General features: G+C 42.9%; 1 protein-coding gene across 1 annotated transcript in view; it reads left to right on the top strand.

Moving 5' to 3' along the window:
- ASCC3 (activating signal cointegrator 1 complex subunit 3) overlaps positions 1-12,864 on the top strand; it is a 285,972-nt gene extending 273,108 nt beyond the window's left edge. The window contains exons 40-43 of the mRNA XM_070733271.1: positions 10,775-10,984; positions 11,803-11,978; positions 12,066-12,165; positions 12,532-12,864. Coding sequence (XP_070589372.1) covers positions 10,775-10,984; positions 11,803-11,978; positions 12,066-12,165; positions 12,532-12,642 — 597 coding nt within the window. The 3' untranslated portion in view covers positions 12,643-12,864. The remainder of the gene's footprint in view (positions 1-10,774; positions 10,985-11,802; positions 11,979-12,065; positions 12,166-12,531) is intronic.
- Positions 12,865-17,116: the final 4,252 nt, after the last annotated feature.

Genomic DNA, 17,116 nt, shown 5'->3' with positions numbered 1-17,116 from the left:
GAGATCTAGGTTCAGAACTTGTCCTTAGCCTTAGAAGCTCTTTGAAGGAATAGTTGGAGGAGGAAGTGCTGTGTACACCACTTTGAAGTCATGAAAAGGGTAGATGAGGTAGAAACTATGAGTAAGGTTTGCATTAGATACACTAGAATTCTGCCATAATGGCTTTTAGGTGTCTAAACAAACTTGTCTGAGATTCTGAATCTTTAATAATAATAATAATTATTATTATTATTATCATTATTATTATTATTATTATTATTTATTAGATTTGTATGCCGCCCCTCTCCGAAGACTCGGAGCGGCTCACAACAATAATAAAAACAATATTATAGTAGAACAAGTCTAATATTAAAAAACATATAAAACCCTATCATTATTTAAAAAACCAAACAACACATTCATACCAAACATAAAGCAAAGTATAAAAGAGCCTGGGGGAAAGGTGTCTCAACTCCCCCATGCCTGGCGGTATAAGTGAGTCTTGAGTAGTTTACGAAAGACAGGGAGGGTGGGGGCAATTCTAATCTCTGGGGGGAGTTGATTCCAGAGGACCGGGGCCACCACAGAGAAGGCTCTTCCCCTGGGGCCCACCAAACGACATTGTTTAGTCAACGGGACCCGGAGAAGGCCAACTCTGTGGGACCTTATTGATCGCTGGGATTCCTGCGGTAGCAGGCGGTTCCGGAGGTACTCTGGTCCAATGCCATGTAGGGCTTTAAAGGTCATAACCAACACTTTAAATTGTGACCGGAAACTGATCAGCAGCCAATGTAAGCCATGGAGTGTTGTGGAAACATGGGCGAATCTTGGAAGCCCCACGATGGCTCTCGCAGCTGCGTTCTGCACGATCTGAAGTTTCCGAACACTTTTCAAAGGTAGCCCCATGTAGAGAGCGTTGCAGTAATCGAACCTCGAGGTGATGAGGGCCGCAACTGGTGTCCAAATAGGGCTGCAACACCAGGCGAACCTGGGCAAACGCCCTCCTCGCCACAGCCGAAAGATGATGTTCCAGTGTCAGCTGTGGATCGAGGAGGACGCCCAAGTTGCGAACCCTCTCTGAGGGGGTCAGTAGTTCCCCCCCCCCAGGGTAATGGACGGAGAGATGGAATTGTCCTTGGGAGGTAAGACACACAGCCACTCCGTCTTGTCTGGGTTGTGTTTGAGTTTGTTGACACTCATCCAGGCCCCAAAAACCTCCAGGCACCGGCACATCACTTCCACTGCTTCGTTGACTTAAATTGATTGCATTACATTGCGTTGCATTAATAACCAAGGGAAACCCAACACTAGAGTTTTACAGAATATTTGAAAGACAGGATTTTTTCCCAGATTTCTGTAACAATATATTAATTTCTATATTATAGTTGGAAGACTTGTTTCATTGTTGGAAGAAAACATTTTTACTTTTTTCTTGATATATAAGTTTCACATCAAGCATTGAATGATGAAATCCTAATTGGAAGAAATATAGAAACAGATAAAAAGTGTATATATGCATGTGCTATACTGTGAGAACTTTCATGTTGTAAGGATGTAATCAGCTCATATAGATAGAGAGTTGTATAGTGTTAAGTTGCCCTTGATGCTGAATCCATGCAAATGTTTTAGGTAAGCGAGATGTTTGTACCTATGCTGAATAATAGATTCAAGGTCTAGAAAGTCTCTGATTTTATCCAAAGCAAGAGAAAATCAAGTGTCTTGGTTTTCAGAACCAGAGAATCTACCAGTGCTCTCTTGTCCAAGAAAACTAGGTATGAGACCTGCAATACTGAATCATGAACCAGATTACATTCTCCATTTTCAGACTAATTTCTAAACTGAAGGTTTTTACAGCCACAATAAGTACGGTAGCTTAGTTTTTGTATTCTGCTTCCTTTCAGCTTCACTCCTTTGTCTATAATCTAACCCCAGAGTTTACATCTCTGGCAGATGATGGGCAAATGTTGAGTTTTAGAATATATTTAGGTACTGCCCCAAAATGGCTCCTAATGGATAAATTGCCTATTCCTAAATACTATGGGAGTGCAGAATAAGTTTAAAAGAATGCTGCCTTATCTTCTGTCCCTTTTCCCAAATAATTTTCTCATTCTCTCATATTTAAGTTGGTTCTTTTTAGAACAGGAGGTCACTTTTTTTTTTTTACAAAGCATTGGGCCACATAGTCACTCTTCATTTTATTTTCCGATAAAAAGGTTTGGGGTCCATTTGAAGCTAAAAGGGATTTTATTTTTATTTTTTTTATTTTTTTATTTATTTATTTATTTATTTATTTATTTATTTATTTATTTATTTAGATTTGTATGCCACCCCTCTCCGCAGACTCGGGGCGGCTCACAGCACAACACAACAGTTTGTAACAAATCCAAATATAATTTAAAACATTTAAAAGAACCCCTCTCCGCGAACTCGGGGCGGCTCACAACAAAAAATATAAACAATTGTACAAATCCAAGTAAATTCAATAAATTTAAGTATTTAAAATAGTTTTAAAAAGAACCCCACTATATTAACAAGCACACACACAAACATACCATACATAAATTGTACGTGGCCGGGGGAGGTGTTTCAGTTCCCCCATGCCTGACGACAAAGGTGGGTTTTAAGAGCTTTACGGAAGGCAGGGAGAGTAGGGGCAGTTCTAATCTCCGGGGGGAGTTGGTTCCAGAGGGCTGGGGCCGCCACAGAGAAGGCTCTTCCCCTGGGGCCCGCCAACTGACATTGTTTAGTTGATGGGACCCGGAGAAGGCCCACTCTGTGGGACCTAATCGGTCGCTGGGATTCGTGCAGCAGAAGGCGGTCTCGGAGATATTCTGGTCCGATGCCATGAAGGGCTTTAAAGGTCATAACCAACACTTTGAATTGTGACCGGAAATTGATCGGCAGCCAATGCAGACTGCGGAGTGATGGTGAAACATGGGCATACCTAGGTAAGCCCAGGACTGCTCTCGCAGCTGCATTCTGCACGATCTGAAGTTTCCGAACACTTTTCAAAGGTAGCCCCATGTAGAGAGCGTTACAGTAGTCGAATCTCGATTTGCAAGAATAGAGGTTATGCTGGAGGTTTTTGCATTGCTTCTTAGCTTGCTGGAGTCTATGTTAACAACTAAAAAAGGAGAAGTGGGGGAGGGAGAATCCCAGAAAAGCACTAACAGAAATGCCTGCAGGCATGTTGATATCCAATGAGTCATTTGGGGGGCATTCAGGATCTTGTTAATGTTGTTTTGGTGCACTTTTTCTGGGCCAATGACAGCCTAACATTATTATTACATATTTCAACAACATGGGTCTGTCACCTTGGGAGCTGAAAAGAATTTGTCAATGAAAATATGGGGGAGCTTCTATAGACAGTAGCTTCTTTCACTACAGGAATTGAAAGTACTATTTATTTGTAGCTTGCATAAACATAACTTAAGTAAAAAGTAATGATAAAAAGGACAGGAGGACAGGGATGGTAGGCAATGTTCCCTCTAAATTTTTTTTGGTGTGGGCGGAAAAGTATAATGTCTGAACGGCACATTTTCATGCCTGGGCGTGGATCGGTTGGAAACGCAGTCGTTAAGTGAATCTGGCTTCTCCCTCCCTCTTCCATTGTCTTTGCTTGTGAGATGGTCGCAAAAGGGGATGACATGATCTCAGGACACAGCAACGGTCATAAATATTAAATGGCGGCCAAGTTTTGATCACTCAATCGTGGGGCTGCTGCAAAGGTTGTAAGTGTGAAAAAGGAGCATAAGTCACTTTTTTAGGGCTGTTGCAACTTTGAATGGTCAGTAAATGAACCGTTGTAGGTCGAGGACAACCTGCCTTCCCCCCTAGATGCTTTCTGTGCAGCTTCAAAATTGACTCCTGATCTGCTTCTAAAAGAGTACACTAGTCAGACAGATAATCCTCAACTTCTGTTCTGACCCCAATGGAGGCCAACGTTTCTATCTTCTGAGTAAGATGGTTATTAAGTGAGTTCTGCCTTACTTACCACCTTTATTGCCACAGTCGTTAAGAAAATTCCTGCAATTGCTTGTCAGAAGATCCCAAAAGATGTTTACATAACCCTGGGATATTGCCAATGTTATAATTATGGACTAGTTGTCAAATGTCCAAAGTTTGGTCCAATAACCCCTTTATTTTTCTAGCAAAGTCCTTCCTTCCTCCGTCCCTCCATTCATTTCATTCTTCCTCCTTCCTTTCTTCCTTGTTCCCTCCATTTCTCCTTCCTTCCTTCCTTCTTTCTTTCCTTCCTTCCTTGTTCCCTCCATTTCTCCTTCCTTCCTTCCTTCCCTCCCTCCTTCCTTCCTTCCTTTCCACTTCTCTCTTTTCGCTCTTTTCCCTCTCTCTCATTCTTTCCCAAGTCTCTCATTTCTGTATGCCTCTCCCTCTCTCTCCCCCTTTTCTCTCTCATTTGTTTCTCCTCCCTTTTTGCTCTCATTTCTTTCACTTTCATTTCTGTTTTTCTCTCTTTCCTCTCCCTCTCCCTTTTTCTTTCTCTCCCTTTCTCTCATTTGTTTCTCTCTTCTCTCTCTCTCTCTCTCTCGATATATATATATATATATATATATTTGTTTGTTTTCGTAGATTTATCTATACATATATATATACAGTAATACCTCATGATACGAACTTAATTGGTGCAAGGAGGAGGTTCGTAAGACGAAAGGTTCGTAAGACGAAACATTGTTTCCCATAGGAAACAATGTAAAGTCAATTAATCCGTGCAACAACAAAAAAAACCCGCAAAAAACCGCTGCCGCCCGGCTGTCACCTTTTAAAACAGCCTGGGGGCTTCGGCGTTGGGAGGCTGCTGAGAAGCCCCCCGGCTGTTTTAAAAGGTGACAGCCGGGCGGCGGGGCTTCTCAGCGAAAGTTCGGGTTTGGGAGGCTGCTTTGAGGAGGCGGGGAAGCCTCTTGCAGCAGCTGCCACAGCCACCGGTTTCCCCGCCGCTCGCCCGCCGAGGATGCTGACCTGCTGCCTCGCGGGGAAGCCGGGCAAGAGCGATCTTCTGCCAGCCATGGGCGAGCGGCAGGGAGTCGCCCATGGCCGGCAGAAGATCTCTCTTGCCCGGCTTCCCTGCGAGGCTTCCCCCATCCTCGCCCGCCGCCCGCCCATCCAGAATGCTGACCTGATGCCTCGCGGGGAAGCCGGGCAAGAGCGATCTTCTGCTGGCCATGGGCGAGCGGCGGGGAGTCGCCCATGGCCGGCAGAAGATCGCTCTTGCCCGGCTTCACCGTGAGGCATCAGGTCAGCAAGAGCGATCTTCTGCCGGCCATGGGTGACTCCCCGCCGCTCGCATTGGGGTGGGGGGGCTGTCAGGACACCCTCCCACCCCAGCACTTTGCATCCCACCGGCTAAGAGCAATCGGGCAGCAGCTTCTGCCGGACACGGGTAATGAGCGGGACAGAGAAGCGGGGAGAATCAGGAGGCTCCTTTGGCGGCTGGAGGCTGCCTGGCTTTGTGTTTTTGGCTGGGGAGGAAGCAGTAGGACCTTCCTAACTCCCTCCCCCCCAGCCAAAACCCCAAAGCCTGTTTGCTGCCACACGATTTAGCCAGGACAGGAGCGAAGTGACGTGGAGGAATGGGGAGCTGAAACCGGGCGGTTTCCGCTTTCCATCCCTTCACGTCACTTCGCCGCTAAATCGTGTGGCAGCAAACATGCTTTGGGGTTTTGGCTGGGGGGGAGGGAGTTAGGAAGGTCCTACTTCTTCTCTCCCCCAGCCAACTCCCCAAAGCATGTTTGCTGCCACACGATTTAGCGGCGAAGGGACGTGAAGGGATGGAAAGCTGAAACAACCCGGTTTCAGCTTTCCATCCACCCACGTCACTTCGCCGCTAAATCGTGTGGCAGCAAACATGCTTTGGGGGTTTGGCTGGGGGGGAGGGAGTTAGGAAGGTCCTACTTCTTCTCCCCCCCCAGCCAAATCCCCAAAGCATGTTTGCTGCCACACGATTTAGCGGTGAAGGGACGTGAAGGGATGGAAAGCTGAAACCACCCGGTTTCAGCTCCCCAATCCTCCACGTCACTTCGATCCTGTCCTGGGTAAATCGTGTGGCAGCAAACAGGCTTTGGGGTTTTGGCTGGGGGGGAGGGAGTTAGGAAGGTCCTACTTCTCCCCCCCAGCCAAAACCCCAAAGCATGTTTGCTGCCACACGATTTAGCGGCGAAGTGATGTGAAGGGATGGAAAGCTGAAACCGCCCGGTTTCAGCTCCCCATTCCTCCACGTCACTTCGCTCCTGTCCTGGCTAAATCGTGTGGCAGCAAACAGGCTTTGGGGTTTTGGCTGGGGGGGAGAAGTAGGACTTTCCAGCAGCCTCCGAACGCCGAACACGGAAGTTCGTGTTTGTTCGGCTTCGGGAGGCTGCTGGAAAGCCGCCCGGCTGTTTTAAAAGGTGACTGCCGGGCTGGGGGGCTTCCCAGCAACCTCCCGAACCCCGAACTTTTGCCGAACTTCCGGATTGGGGTTCGGGGGGGGGGTGCTGGGAAGCCCCCCAGGCCGGCTGCGACCTTTTAAAAGAGCCGCGCCGCTTCCCATCTGTCTCCTGAAGCCGAACGCGGAAGTCCGGCTTTGCCGTTCGGCTTCAGGAGACAGATGGGAAGTGGCGCGGCTGTTTTAAAAGGTCGCAGCCGGCCTGGGGGGCTTCCCAGCACCCCCCCGAACCCCGAACTTGTGCCGAACTTCCGGGTTCGGGGTTCGGGGGGGGTGCTGGGAAGCCCCGCCGCCCGGCTGTCACCTTTTAAAACAGCCGTGCGGCTTCCCAGCAGTCTCCGAACACCGGTTCGTAACTCGAAAAAAGTTCGTAAGAAGAGGCAAAAAATTTCTGAACCTCGGGTTCGTATCACGAGTTGTTCGTAAGACGGGTTCGTATCTTGAGGTATCACTGTATATGTTTTCGTAGATTTTCACAGGTATATGTATGTAGATTGTTCTGAGTTCGGGTTTTGCCCCATGTTATATTTTGATATATATATCTTTCTCTCATTTCTGTCTCCCTTGCCTCTATTTCCTATATTTTTCTTTCTTCTTATTTGGGTGCTTTTTACCATGATTACCATCAAGAGTCACTTCTGTCTCTTTTTTGTTTTTCTCTTTTTCTTCTCATTCTCTGCCTCCATCATTTTTCTCTTTTTTCTCTTTTTCTCCTCTTTTTGTTCTCATTTCTCTCTCCCTCTCTCCCTTTCATTTCTATTTTTCTCTTCCCTCTCCCTCTCTTTTTCCTTCCCTTCCCTTCTCTCTCTCATTTGTTTGTTCTTCTTCTCCCTTCATCATTTTTTCATTTTTCTTTCTCCTTTTCTCTTTCTCACATTCCCTCTCTCTCTCACTACCCCCCTCTTTACCTCGTGCAGCCAGAAGCAGCATGTAGAAGGAGGGGGGGGGGAAATGCAGACATCACTCCAATCCCTTCAAGCCGGGGATGGTGGGTGGGGGCTCCCCGCACCTCTTCTTTCCAGGGCCCCATGGAGGCTGCGGCTCTGGAGCACCCATATGGCCCTGGAAAGAAGAGGTGCGGGGAGCCCCCACCCACCATCCCAGCCAGAAGGGATCGGAGCGATGTCTGTGCTTTTTCTTCCTACATGCTGCTGCTGGCTGCACGAGGTAAAGAGGTAAAGAAGAAAGAGCAAACGGAGGATTGGCATGGGTGATCATGGTCCGGAGAGCCAGAGAAGCTGGGTGGGCTCTGACCTACGGGGATTTCTCCCTGCCCGACAGCTTGGTTGCCAGTTGTATCTGTAAAGCAGGGGAAAACTGCGCCTGGCTCTGCCACGCAGCGTTGGAAAATGCTGCACAGTGGTTCATTTTTGGCCATGCGGCCACACAGCCGCACACCTTAGAAGGAACAGTGATGGTAGGCACAATGGTGCACTTATACATGCCCCTTACAGACCTCTTAGAAATGGGGAGAGGTCAACTGTAGACAATCTAAGGTTAAAGTTTTTGGGGTTTGGGGAAGAAACCACGGTCAGGTAATGTATTCCAGGCATTGATCACTCAATTGCTGAAGTTGTATTTTCTGCAGTCACATTTAGAGCGGTTTACATTTAGCTTGAATTTATTACATGCTCGTGTATTGGTTGAAAGTGAAGTAGTCATTAACAGGAATGACATTTTGGTATATGATTTTGTGAAGTACAGTTAGATCAGATTGAAGGCGACATAATTGTAAATTGTTTAATTGCAGTATTTCAAGTCTGGTGGAATAAAGTATTTTGTTGTGAGTGGAAGAGTGAAGGACCCTTCTTGTGAAATATTTCTGGACTCTCTCAAAATATTTCAGAAGTATTAGTGTCTGATATGCAATGTGGATTCCAGACTGGTGAGCTGTATTCTAGAATTGGTCTAATAAATGTTTTGTATGCTCTTGTTAGCAGTGCAATTTTGCCAGAGAAGAAATTACCTAAGATTAGATTAAGAATTCTTAGTACTTTTTTGGCAATGTTGTTACAGTGGGCTGTAGCACTAAGGTTGTTGGATATGAGTACTCCAACGAGAGTGACAGAGTGACGGTCATTCTTCCAAGTTTGTATTTTGCATTCTGATTCTTTTTGCCAATGTGCAAGACAGAACACCTGTTGGTTAAGATTTGAAGTTGCCAGTTGTTTGACCATTCAGCTAAATGATCAAGGTCCTTTTGAAGGGTAGCAGCATTGTTGATGGTATTAAAGAGTTTAACATCATCAGCAAAGAGAACATAGTTGCCTCTAATGTGATCACAAAGATCATTTATGTAGAGAATAAAGAGTGTTGGTCCATGTATGAAGAGTGTTGGTCCAACACACTGCCTTGAGGGACACTACTGTTGACAGGAGCAGGATTAGATATGGCACTTCCTATTTTTACCACTTGTTGTCTGTTACACAGGAACGTTATTATCCAATCATGTAGTGGTCCAGAGATGCCATAGGATTTTAGTTTTAGAAGTAGTTTGTCGTGAACTACTGAATCAAAGTCTATGTAGATTGCGTCTATTGTTTTCCCCTGATCAAGTTGAGTGGTGCATGTTTTTACAATATAAGAGTTGTAGATTACAGGATAATTTTTTCTGAAACCAAATTGTTGGAAAGTAGCAATAAACAGACTTCTTCAGAAAGCCTTCTTAAATGAGAAAATGAATACAAGACTTCAGCACTAGAAGTCCAAATGAAGTTTGGAGGATAATTAGTAACTTGAGGATCAATATAATATCTATAAAATTTACTATTGTTATTACACTGATTACAGTTTCAGGGAAAATCATTTGTACGCTAACCCTTTTTCTGTTGATAGCAAAAACAATGAGATAGCAAAAGCAATCAGCATTAAAGAAAATTGATCAGTTAAAAAAACAGACATTTTAACAAAAACTGTTTTGTTATATGTGGTGCAAAGATAGTTGGATCCTCTAAGGAATCTACATGTATTGTTCTGCCTGGCAGAAATGAAATAATTAACCAAAATTAACCTGGCAGAAATGAAGTAATTAATCAAACATACACACTCGCAGGCTTGTAAAAAGGAAGCAAAGAGGTTCTCTTTATGTACAGAAAATTGCAAGCTTTGGCATCTGCTGGAGTAATGTTAGTTTATGAGTCCAACAGGTCAGAGTTAATCATTCAAGTCAGCACAGAAGCTTTTCTGGTTTACGTCAGTCAAATAACTCACGGCTTGAATGTCAGAATGTCCAAAGATATCCACAGCAAACACGAAAGCCACAATTCATCAAAGTCTTTCTCCAAAAACTGAATGATAAATTCCCACACCGTTAGCTGCAAACCTCCCCTTTTTCAAGGCTGTGGCAGCATCATTAATTCTTAACACCTGTGACTTAGAATCTGTTTCTGCGTTTGTGCAGCTGCTCTTCGCGTCCCAGCATTCTCCTTACTTGGACAATAGGATTTTCCATTATTTCATCCCCGTCTGACTCAGATGAAACTCTGGCTGGAGATCAGACCGGTTCCATTTCCCTCTCTTCGTCTCCAACCCTTTTCTCATCCCTTTCTCCTTCTGGTTCACTATCTGATTCCTTCTCCAGCCAGATGGGTCTTCTATGAGCAGATGGTTCCAACTCCTCTGAGTCAAAAGCAGCAGCCATAGGAGCTGGCCTGAAGCCAACCACAACATGTATGGAGGGTTGACTTATCAAACATAGCCAGCATTAGAGATAGTTCTCAGGTTAGGATGGCAATTGGGGCTGGGATTGCCATTGCTAAGTGATGAAATCATAACGTTTGTGTCATGTGACTGGGTCGCTCAGCAATTGTCACTGTAGCCTATAGACCAGACAGGTTATTCAACAGGAAAAAGTAGAAGTCCCAGGCAAGCAGCACTGAGTCAAGGATACTATGGGCAGGCCTGGGAAGAAGAGACAAGTGGATGAAGCCCATAGGTAGGCGCTAGGAAATTTAGCTGGGCAAGGGCCACAGGCAAAACAAGCCAAAGCCCATAGACAGGAGGAACATGGAGTGTAAGATCCTTAGGAGATCTGTTACTCTGTAATGGGGCTCCTCAGGGAAAAAATCAGCACAGCAACTTAAGAAAGTGACTTGCAGTCTTCCCTGCCATCTTTCCTATTGACTTGTTTATGGGTTGCCAGTAAGGAAGATTGCCAATGATGATCACATGTTGGGGACTTGTAATGTTGTAATGTTGTAATGATGAGCCATTGTATCTGAATACCTGAGTAGTTCCATGCTTACTTGGATAGAAGTAGCCAAAGCACAGAATATTGATTATAATTATTTGAGTTTTGTTAAAATTGCAATAACTGGAAAAGTTTGTTTATCTTCTTGCTTTTTGTTCTTTTCACAGGCTTGGCATTACTTGTCCCATTTGCCAGATATACAGATTAGTATGATTATTAAAGGTTGCTGGGATGACACAGTCCATGAACAAAAAGAAATGATTGTTCCAATGTTGTCAGTAAACATTCGGGATGATAAAAAATGGATGAAAATACATGCAGATCAAGAATATGTTCTTCAGATTAACTTGCGTAGATTGCATACTGGTTTTATCAAGGTAAGGTATCCTAGGGTACTGCTTAATACCCATTTTTATTTTTTCCAATGTACTGTGTATTTTAGAGTAATTATAGTAGACTTATAGCAAATTAGTTTTATATGATTACTTTTTTGCTGTTATATGGCTGATTTTTTCTATTAACAAGTTTATTTATTATCAGTTGTGCAAAAGGTGATGATTGGATAATTGAGTCCTATTTTACTCCATCTGGTTCCATTCCTTCACACTGTTTTGAAAAAAATAGTGTCAAATAAGTATGTGGATCATTTTATGTATTTTTTTTAAAAAAATAATGTTATTACAGTGTTTGAAAAGAAACAGGAAAACAATGTACCAAAGCAAATTAAGAAAGTAATACATAACACACTCAACAAATTAATTAGTTATTAAGTTAGAATATCAAAAACAAACAAAAGGGGGAAAATAAACCTCTAAAATGGTAAATTAAATTGACATAAGACAACTAAACCTATCACATTTATTTAATAATACATTTAATTATGCATATAAATTATCTATTTTTCTGAAATACTATGAAATCTACGCCGATGGTTATGCTATCATTTTTATGAGAGAGAAAAAATTGGCTTTTTTCAAAAACTGACAATACATACAATTTTTCTTGAATTCATCCTTTAATAACTGAAGTAACAGTAGTTTCCTAGCCTCATATCAGTTTCCTGATATGAGAAATTGTCTATTTTTCATATCAAAGATAGCCAGCATTCCTGAAGAACAGCCATTTCTGTATTTTACATTTTAATATGGAGAATAGATTTATGTAGACGATAGTCTTAAGTTATATTTTCTTTCAGGGCAAACAAGACACCAAAGCAATTGCACCTCGATTCCCTAAAGCCAAGGATGAGGGATGGTTTGTGATCCTAGGAGAAATAGACAAGAAAGAGCTGGTGGCTCTGAAAAGAGTGGGCTATGTCAGAAATCAGAATGTGATCTCAGTTGCTTTTTATACCCCAGAAATTCCTGGAAGGTAAGATGTAGCTTGGGTTTTTAAATTATTATTTTGAAAGAAGATTGATTTGGAAACGAAAACCAAATGTCCTTTCCTCTCTTCCAGATATATCTACACTTTGTACCTTATGAGTGACAGTTACCTCGGAATTGACCAACAGTATAACATTTTCCTGAATGTCTTACCAGCTAGCACCTCAGCACAGGTCAACACTGAAATCTCTGATACTTTTAATGACTTGGGCTTGAAATAATATGCCATATGGACTTTCCTTTTCTAGCATTTTCACTCGGGGAATAGGGAAGTATGTTTGCCTTAGTGCAATCAGCATCCAGCTTCAACACCAGAAAATTGAAAATGACTGCTGTATTGATTCTGATGACAGAGTTAGCCTCGGTGGCCTTTTTGACCTGATAAACCAGTTGCATTTTTAAACATTAGTTTTGTAGCCTTGTAAAAGCGGGTCGGTTTTTCTATTGATATAAATGCCACCGTTCCTTCCAGACAGATTGGTATTTGTCAGGAATAGACATTTTAATTGGCAAGAACTAATTTTTCCATTACTTGTCAGGAAGAACTGCTTCTCAAGATCCAAAGATACAATTTGTATAGTTATAAAGGAGCTAGCTGTGCAACTGAAGAAGGCACTACAATAACTACTGCTACAAAAGAGATGAGTTGATGACTATTACAAGACAGTTTCAGCGATGTGGACATATCCAGTGGATTTCACTCACAGCCATTTGGTACATCTAATCCATTTCCTACCCTAATAATAAAAAAGGTTGCTAGGATATATCGCAAGATTTTGTAATTGAAGACAGACCCTTGTGACATATTTGTCATTTCACAATTTTCTATGTGAAATATGTATGACATGGAAATAAAGTTCAGCACTTACTAACATAGTGTGTTCACAGAGTCATTGGAACTTCAAGAATTTCACTAGTCAGTGTGTAATCTTTTGAACTCTGATTTCCCAGCAGTATAAAAAGAATCAAGTATATCTTACTAATCATTTAAAGGGTTTCTGTCCCACCGGTCAAAACGTATGGCTTCAAAAGCTTATTTTTGCAAAATAAATAAACAAATATAGTATTGTTTAAAAACCATTAAAAAAGAAATGACCACTTCAAAGTGATTAATGTAATATTGCAATAAATACAAAATATTCAGAGCATATTGCAATATGCACAAGTTGATACACATTGGTATGTGGAATTCTATATACTTGGAATACTTGTCTAACAAGTATTTTAGAAGGAAATAATTTAGAACAAAGTAACCCTTCAGTAGTGGCAAAAAATTTGGTAGTAAAAACTGATTATTTTACTTTAATGGATTTTTGGGAGGCCTGAATAAAAGCCAAATGCAGTAATTCAGATTAATTCAGCAGTGACAAGTAGCTAATTTTATATTAAAGTAAAATGCATAGCATAGTATATAATATCGAGTTTTCTGACTTTTAACAGAAGATTCCTCGTTCTTTCCTGTGTTGCTGCAATATTTGACATTATTTTTACAGTAATCAGAAAATAAATATTTTGTTTCCAGTTGTAAGGTATTGAATTATTCAAAACAATATATAGCACAAAAATCTCATGTTATCTTATTTTGTTCTAGGCTCAGAATATTCAAAAGTGGTCTTTCATATTTGGAATGTTTTAAATCCAACTTATTGTTATGGTTGGTTGCAGTCAGCCAGATGTTTATACTGGATTTGGCATTCTTATCCCACTTATTGAGTCTTTCCCAAGGACCTTGGGTAGAGATGTTCTTGTTTGATGGTGCTAAAGGTGTCATGAGCAGGATATAAGTTATTCCAAGTAACACTGCCTTTTGCAATTGACTGCTTTTGCCAATGCCAATGATGTTCAAGTATTATTCCAGTTGTTCTGGGATTGCACACAAGCCACCTATTACTACTAAGGCTATCTTTACTTTCTTCTGCTACACACATTTTATTTGCAGATATTTGTATTTTGTGGTTTTCCCCAGTTCTTTCTCTTCTATTCTGTTGTCAGGTATTTCCAAATCTGTTATTCAAACTTTTTTTTTCTTCTCAGTTGTTAAGCCTGGGTGTTGTGCGGCAGATGCTTGTCTTTCTGAATTCTAAGGTCCCACAACTTTACCATAATATATCATTAATACTGTACTATAATTAGTATAGTATAGTACAGTGATCCCCCGATCATTGCGAGGGTTCCGTTCCAGGACCCCCTGCAACGAGCGGGTTTTCGCGAAGTAGCGCTTCGGAAGTAAAAACACCATCTGCGCATGCGCAGATGGTGTTTTTACTTCCCAGCAGCGAGGAGCCGAAGATTGGGGTTTCCCCGCCGCCCACGCAAACTCCTCGCTGCTGCCGCGCCCGCCGCGCGGCTTCCCAACTGAAAGGGAAAGCCCCCCCAGGCCGGCTCCGATCCCCCAGGCCGGCTCCGATTGTTTTAAAACAGGCGCGCCGCTTCTCCGCTGACTCCTGGCGAACTTCCCCGCTTTAGGAGTCAGCGGAGAAGCGGCGCGCCTGTTTTAAAAGATCGGAGCTGGCCTGGGGAGGCTTTCCAGCAACCCCCGAGCCCCCAACCCGGGCTCGGGGGTTGCTGGAAAGCCCCCCCAGGCCGGCTCCGATCTTTTAAAACAGGCACGCGGCTTCTCCGCTAACTCCTAAAGCGGGGAAGTTCGCCAGGAGTCAGCGGAGAAGCCGCGCGCCTGTTTTAAAAGATCGGAGCCGGCCTGGGGGGGCTTTCCAGCAACCCCAGAGCCCCCAACCCGGGCGAAGGGCGGGCGAGCCGGGCGAAGGGTGGGCGAGCCGGGCGAACGGCGGGTGGCCGGGCGAAGGGCGGGCAAGCGGCAAATGGCGGGCGAACGGCGGGTGGCCAGGCGAAGGGCGGGCGAGCGGCGAGTGGCCGGGCGAAGGGCGGGCGAAGGGCGGGTGGCCGGGCGAACGGCGGGCGAGCGGGGTGCTGGGGGGGCTTCGCCCTCCCGCCAGCAAGAGGGGGAAGACCCAGGGAAGCCGCCCAGCAGCTGATCTGCCCGGCACCATCTACGCATGCGTGCCCATAGAAAAAAAGGGCGCGCATGCGCAGATGGTGTTTTTACTTCCGGGTTGCAAAATCGCAAATTAGCCCGTTCGCAATGATCGGGAACGCAATAACCGGGGGATCACTGTATAGCAATTCTATAATATTTAGTTAACAGCCATAATACAATAAAGGTGCGAGGCAACGTATTAAAAATTATGAACTTATCAGAAAGGCATTATTAGCATTTACGGTATCTTAATCTTTACTTTTGAAGAGTGTTCCAAGGTACTTAGATGCAATATTTAAGTGGCTCAAATAATTAATTACTCTGCAAGATTATTACCAAGGCTCATTCCCACATACTGTCTTTAGTTCACTCAGCTCTAAATAAACTGGATATTATCCAGATGTGATTTTCTCCAAATAAAAGAGGGGGTTTTTTCCCTTTATAAAAAGAGTCGCTATCCAAGATAGGTTTTTATTGCAAAAAGGTTAAGATGACATTTATGCTCCTATAGCAAAGCCTGTACTGATTTACAAAAGCTTCTGAAACAGGTTTTCTACTGGCAACAGCAGTGCTGGCCATCCCAGGTTCCATCATGACCCATGTATCATGCAGGTTATTAAATGAGGACCTCAAGTTTTCACAGCTTCCAAATTTCCTTCTGACTTCTACATCGTCTTTGTCAGGGCAAAGCCATCGTTTGATTTGGAGACTTTGGTCAATATGCCTCGGACTCTGATTTAGTTACAGATGCTATTTGGAACCTTGACATTTTGCTTGTGGAAAACTAACAGAGGACATCAGAAACTGCAATCATGTGACTATTGCTTAATGCAATATAATCACAAACCAGGTGCCAAACACCCACACTGCAATCACATGACCAAAGAGTTGCTCAGAATTATGAGGCTCACTCATATTCATTCTGCACAGATACTTTGAAGGGTTGCTAAGTGAATGGTCATAACCTGATAACTGACTGTAAACAAAATTCACCATCTTTTCTCTGTTCCTCTCCTTTCCCATTCCAGTCTTCCCCATCGAAGGGAGAATTTTTAAGCAAAGTATTACAATTTAATCTCAGTTACTCAAATACTTTGGATATAAAGAGGTTCTTTAGAAAGAATTACTACACATTTATATCTAAAGGCAAAAAATGCCTATTTATCTGCTTCTGAATACAGTGTTCCCTCGATTTTCGCGGGTTCGAACTTCGCGAAAAGTCTATACCACGGTTTTTCAAAAATATTAATTAAAAAATACTTTGCGGGTTTTTCCCCTATACCACGGTTTTTCCTGCCCGATGACGTCATATGTCATTGCCAAACTTTCATCCGACTTTTATAAATATTTTTTAAATAAATTTTAATAAATAAACATGGTGAGTAATGATCTAAATGGTTGCTAAGGGAATGGGAAATTGCACTTTAGGGGTTTAAAGTGTTAAGGGAAGGCTTGTGATACTGTTCATAACTAAAAATAGTGTATTCCGCATCTCTACTTCGCGGAAATTCGACTTTCGCAGGAAGTCTCGGAACGCATCCCCGGCGAAAATCAAGGGAACATTGTATTTAGATGTAATTGCCTGTTTTCATTTTACTTGCTTGCCATCTCTGATTCTCAAATGGCAATAATTTGGTCAATATTGCTTGTTAGCGCCTCAGATTTAATTCCACAAAAAGAGGGATATGATTGTGACATCTATCTACAATTCTTTAAAACACTGCATCTTTGGGAGCACCATGCAGCTGGTTGAAAGAATTGCAAAATCTGTTACATTTGTGTCCCCATGCATTCCAAAGCAACTGTACGGAACTGAATCTGAAGCATTGCATCATTGTACTTGACTTTCATTATGAATTGGTCTATATTTTGTTTGGGGGTAATATTTTCAATTTTTTTTAAAACATAATTGTGTGAGAAGCTCAGGCAGTGCTACAAAAGTGACAAACTAAGAGTAGTGATAGAATAATTAATTCCAAACAGGCTAAAAAAATAGTAGGTTACAGAAACATTTTGACAGTGTTACCAATGGGAGAAGGGGGTGTTAAATTGTGTTTTTAAGGATCGCTGATCTAGGCTGCCTCTTGGGTTTTCTTGAAGGAGATGCATATAAATGCAATTTATAAAAT

Source organism: Erythrolamprus reginae, chromosome 1, assembly GCF_031021105.1.
Source record: "Erythrolamprus reginae isolate rEryReg1 chromosome 1, rEryReg1.hap1, whole genome shotgun sequence".
NCBI lineage: Eukaryota > Metazoa > Chordata > Lepidosauria > Squamata > Dipsadidae > Erythrolamprus > Erythrolamprus reginae.
Note: the sequence above shows the minus strand (reverse complement) of the source record. Positions and strands in the feature narration are given on the sequence as shown.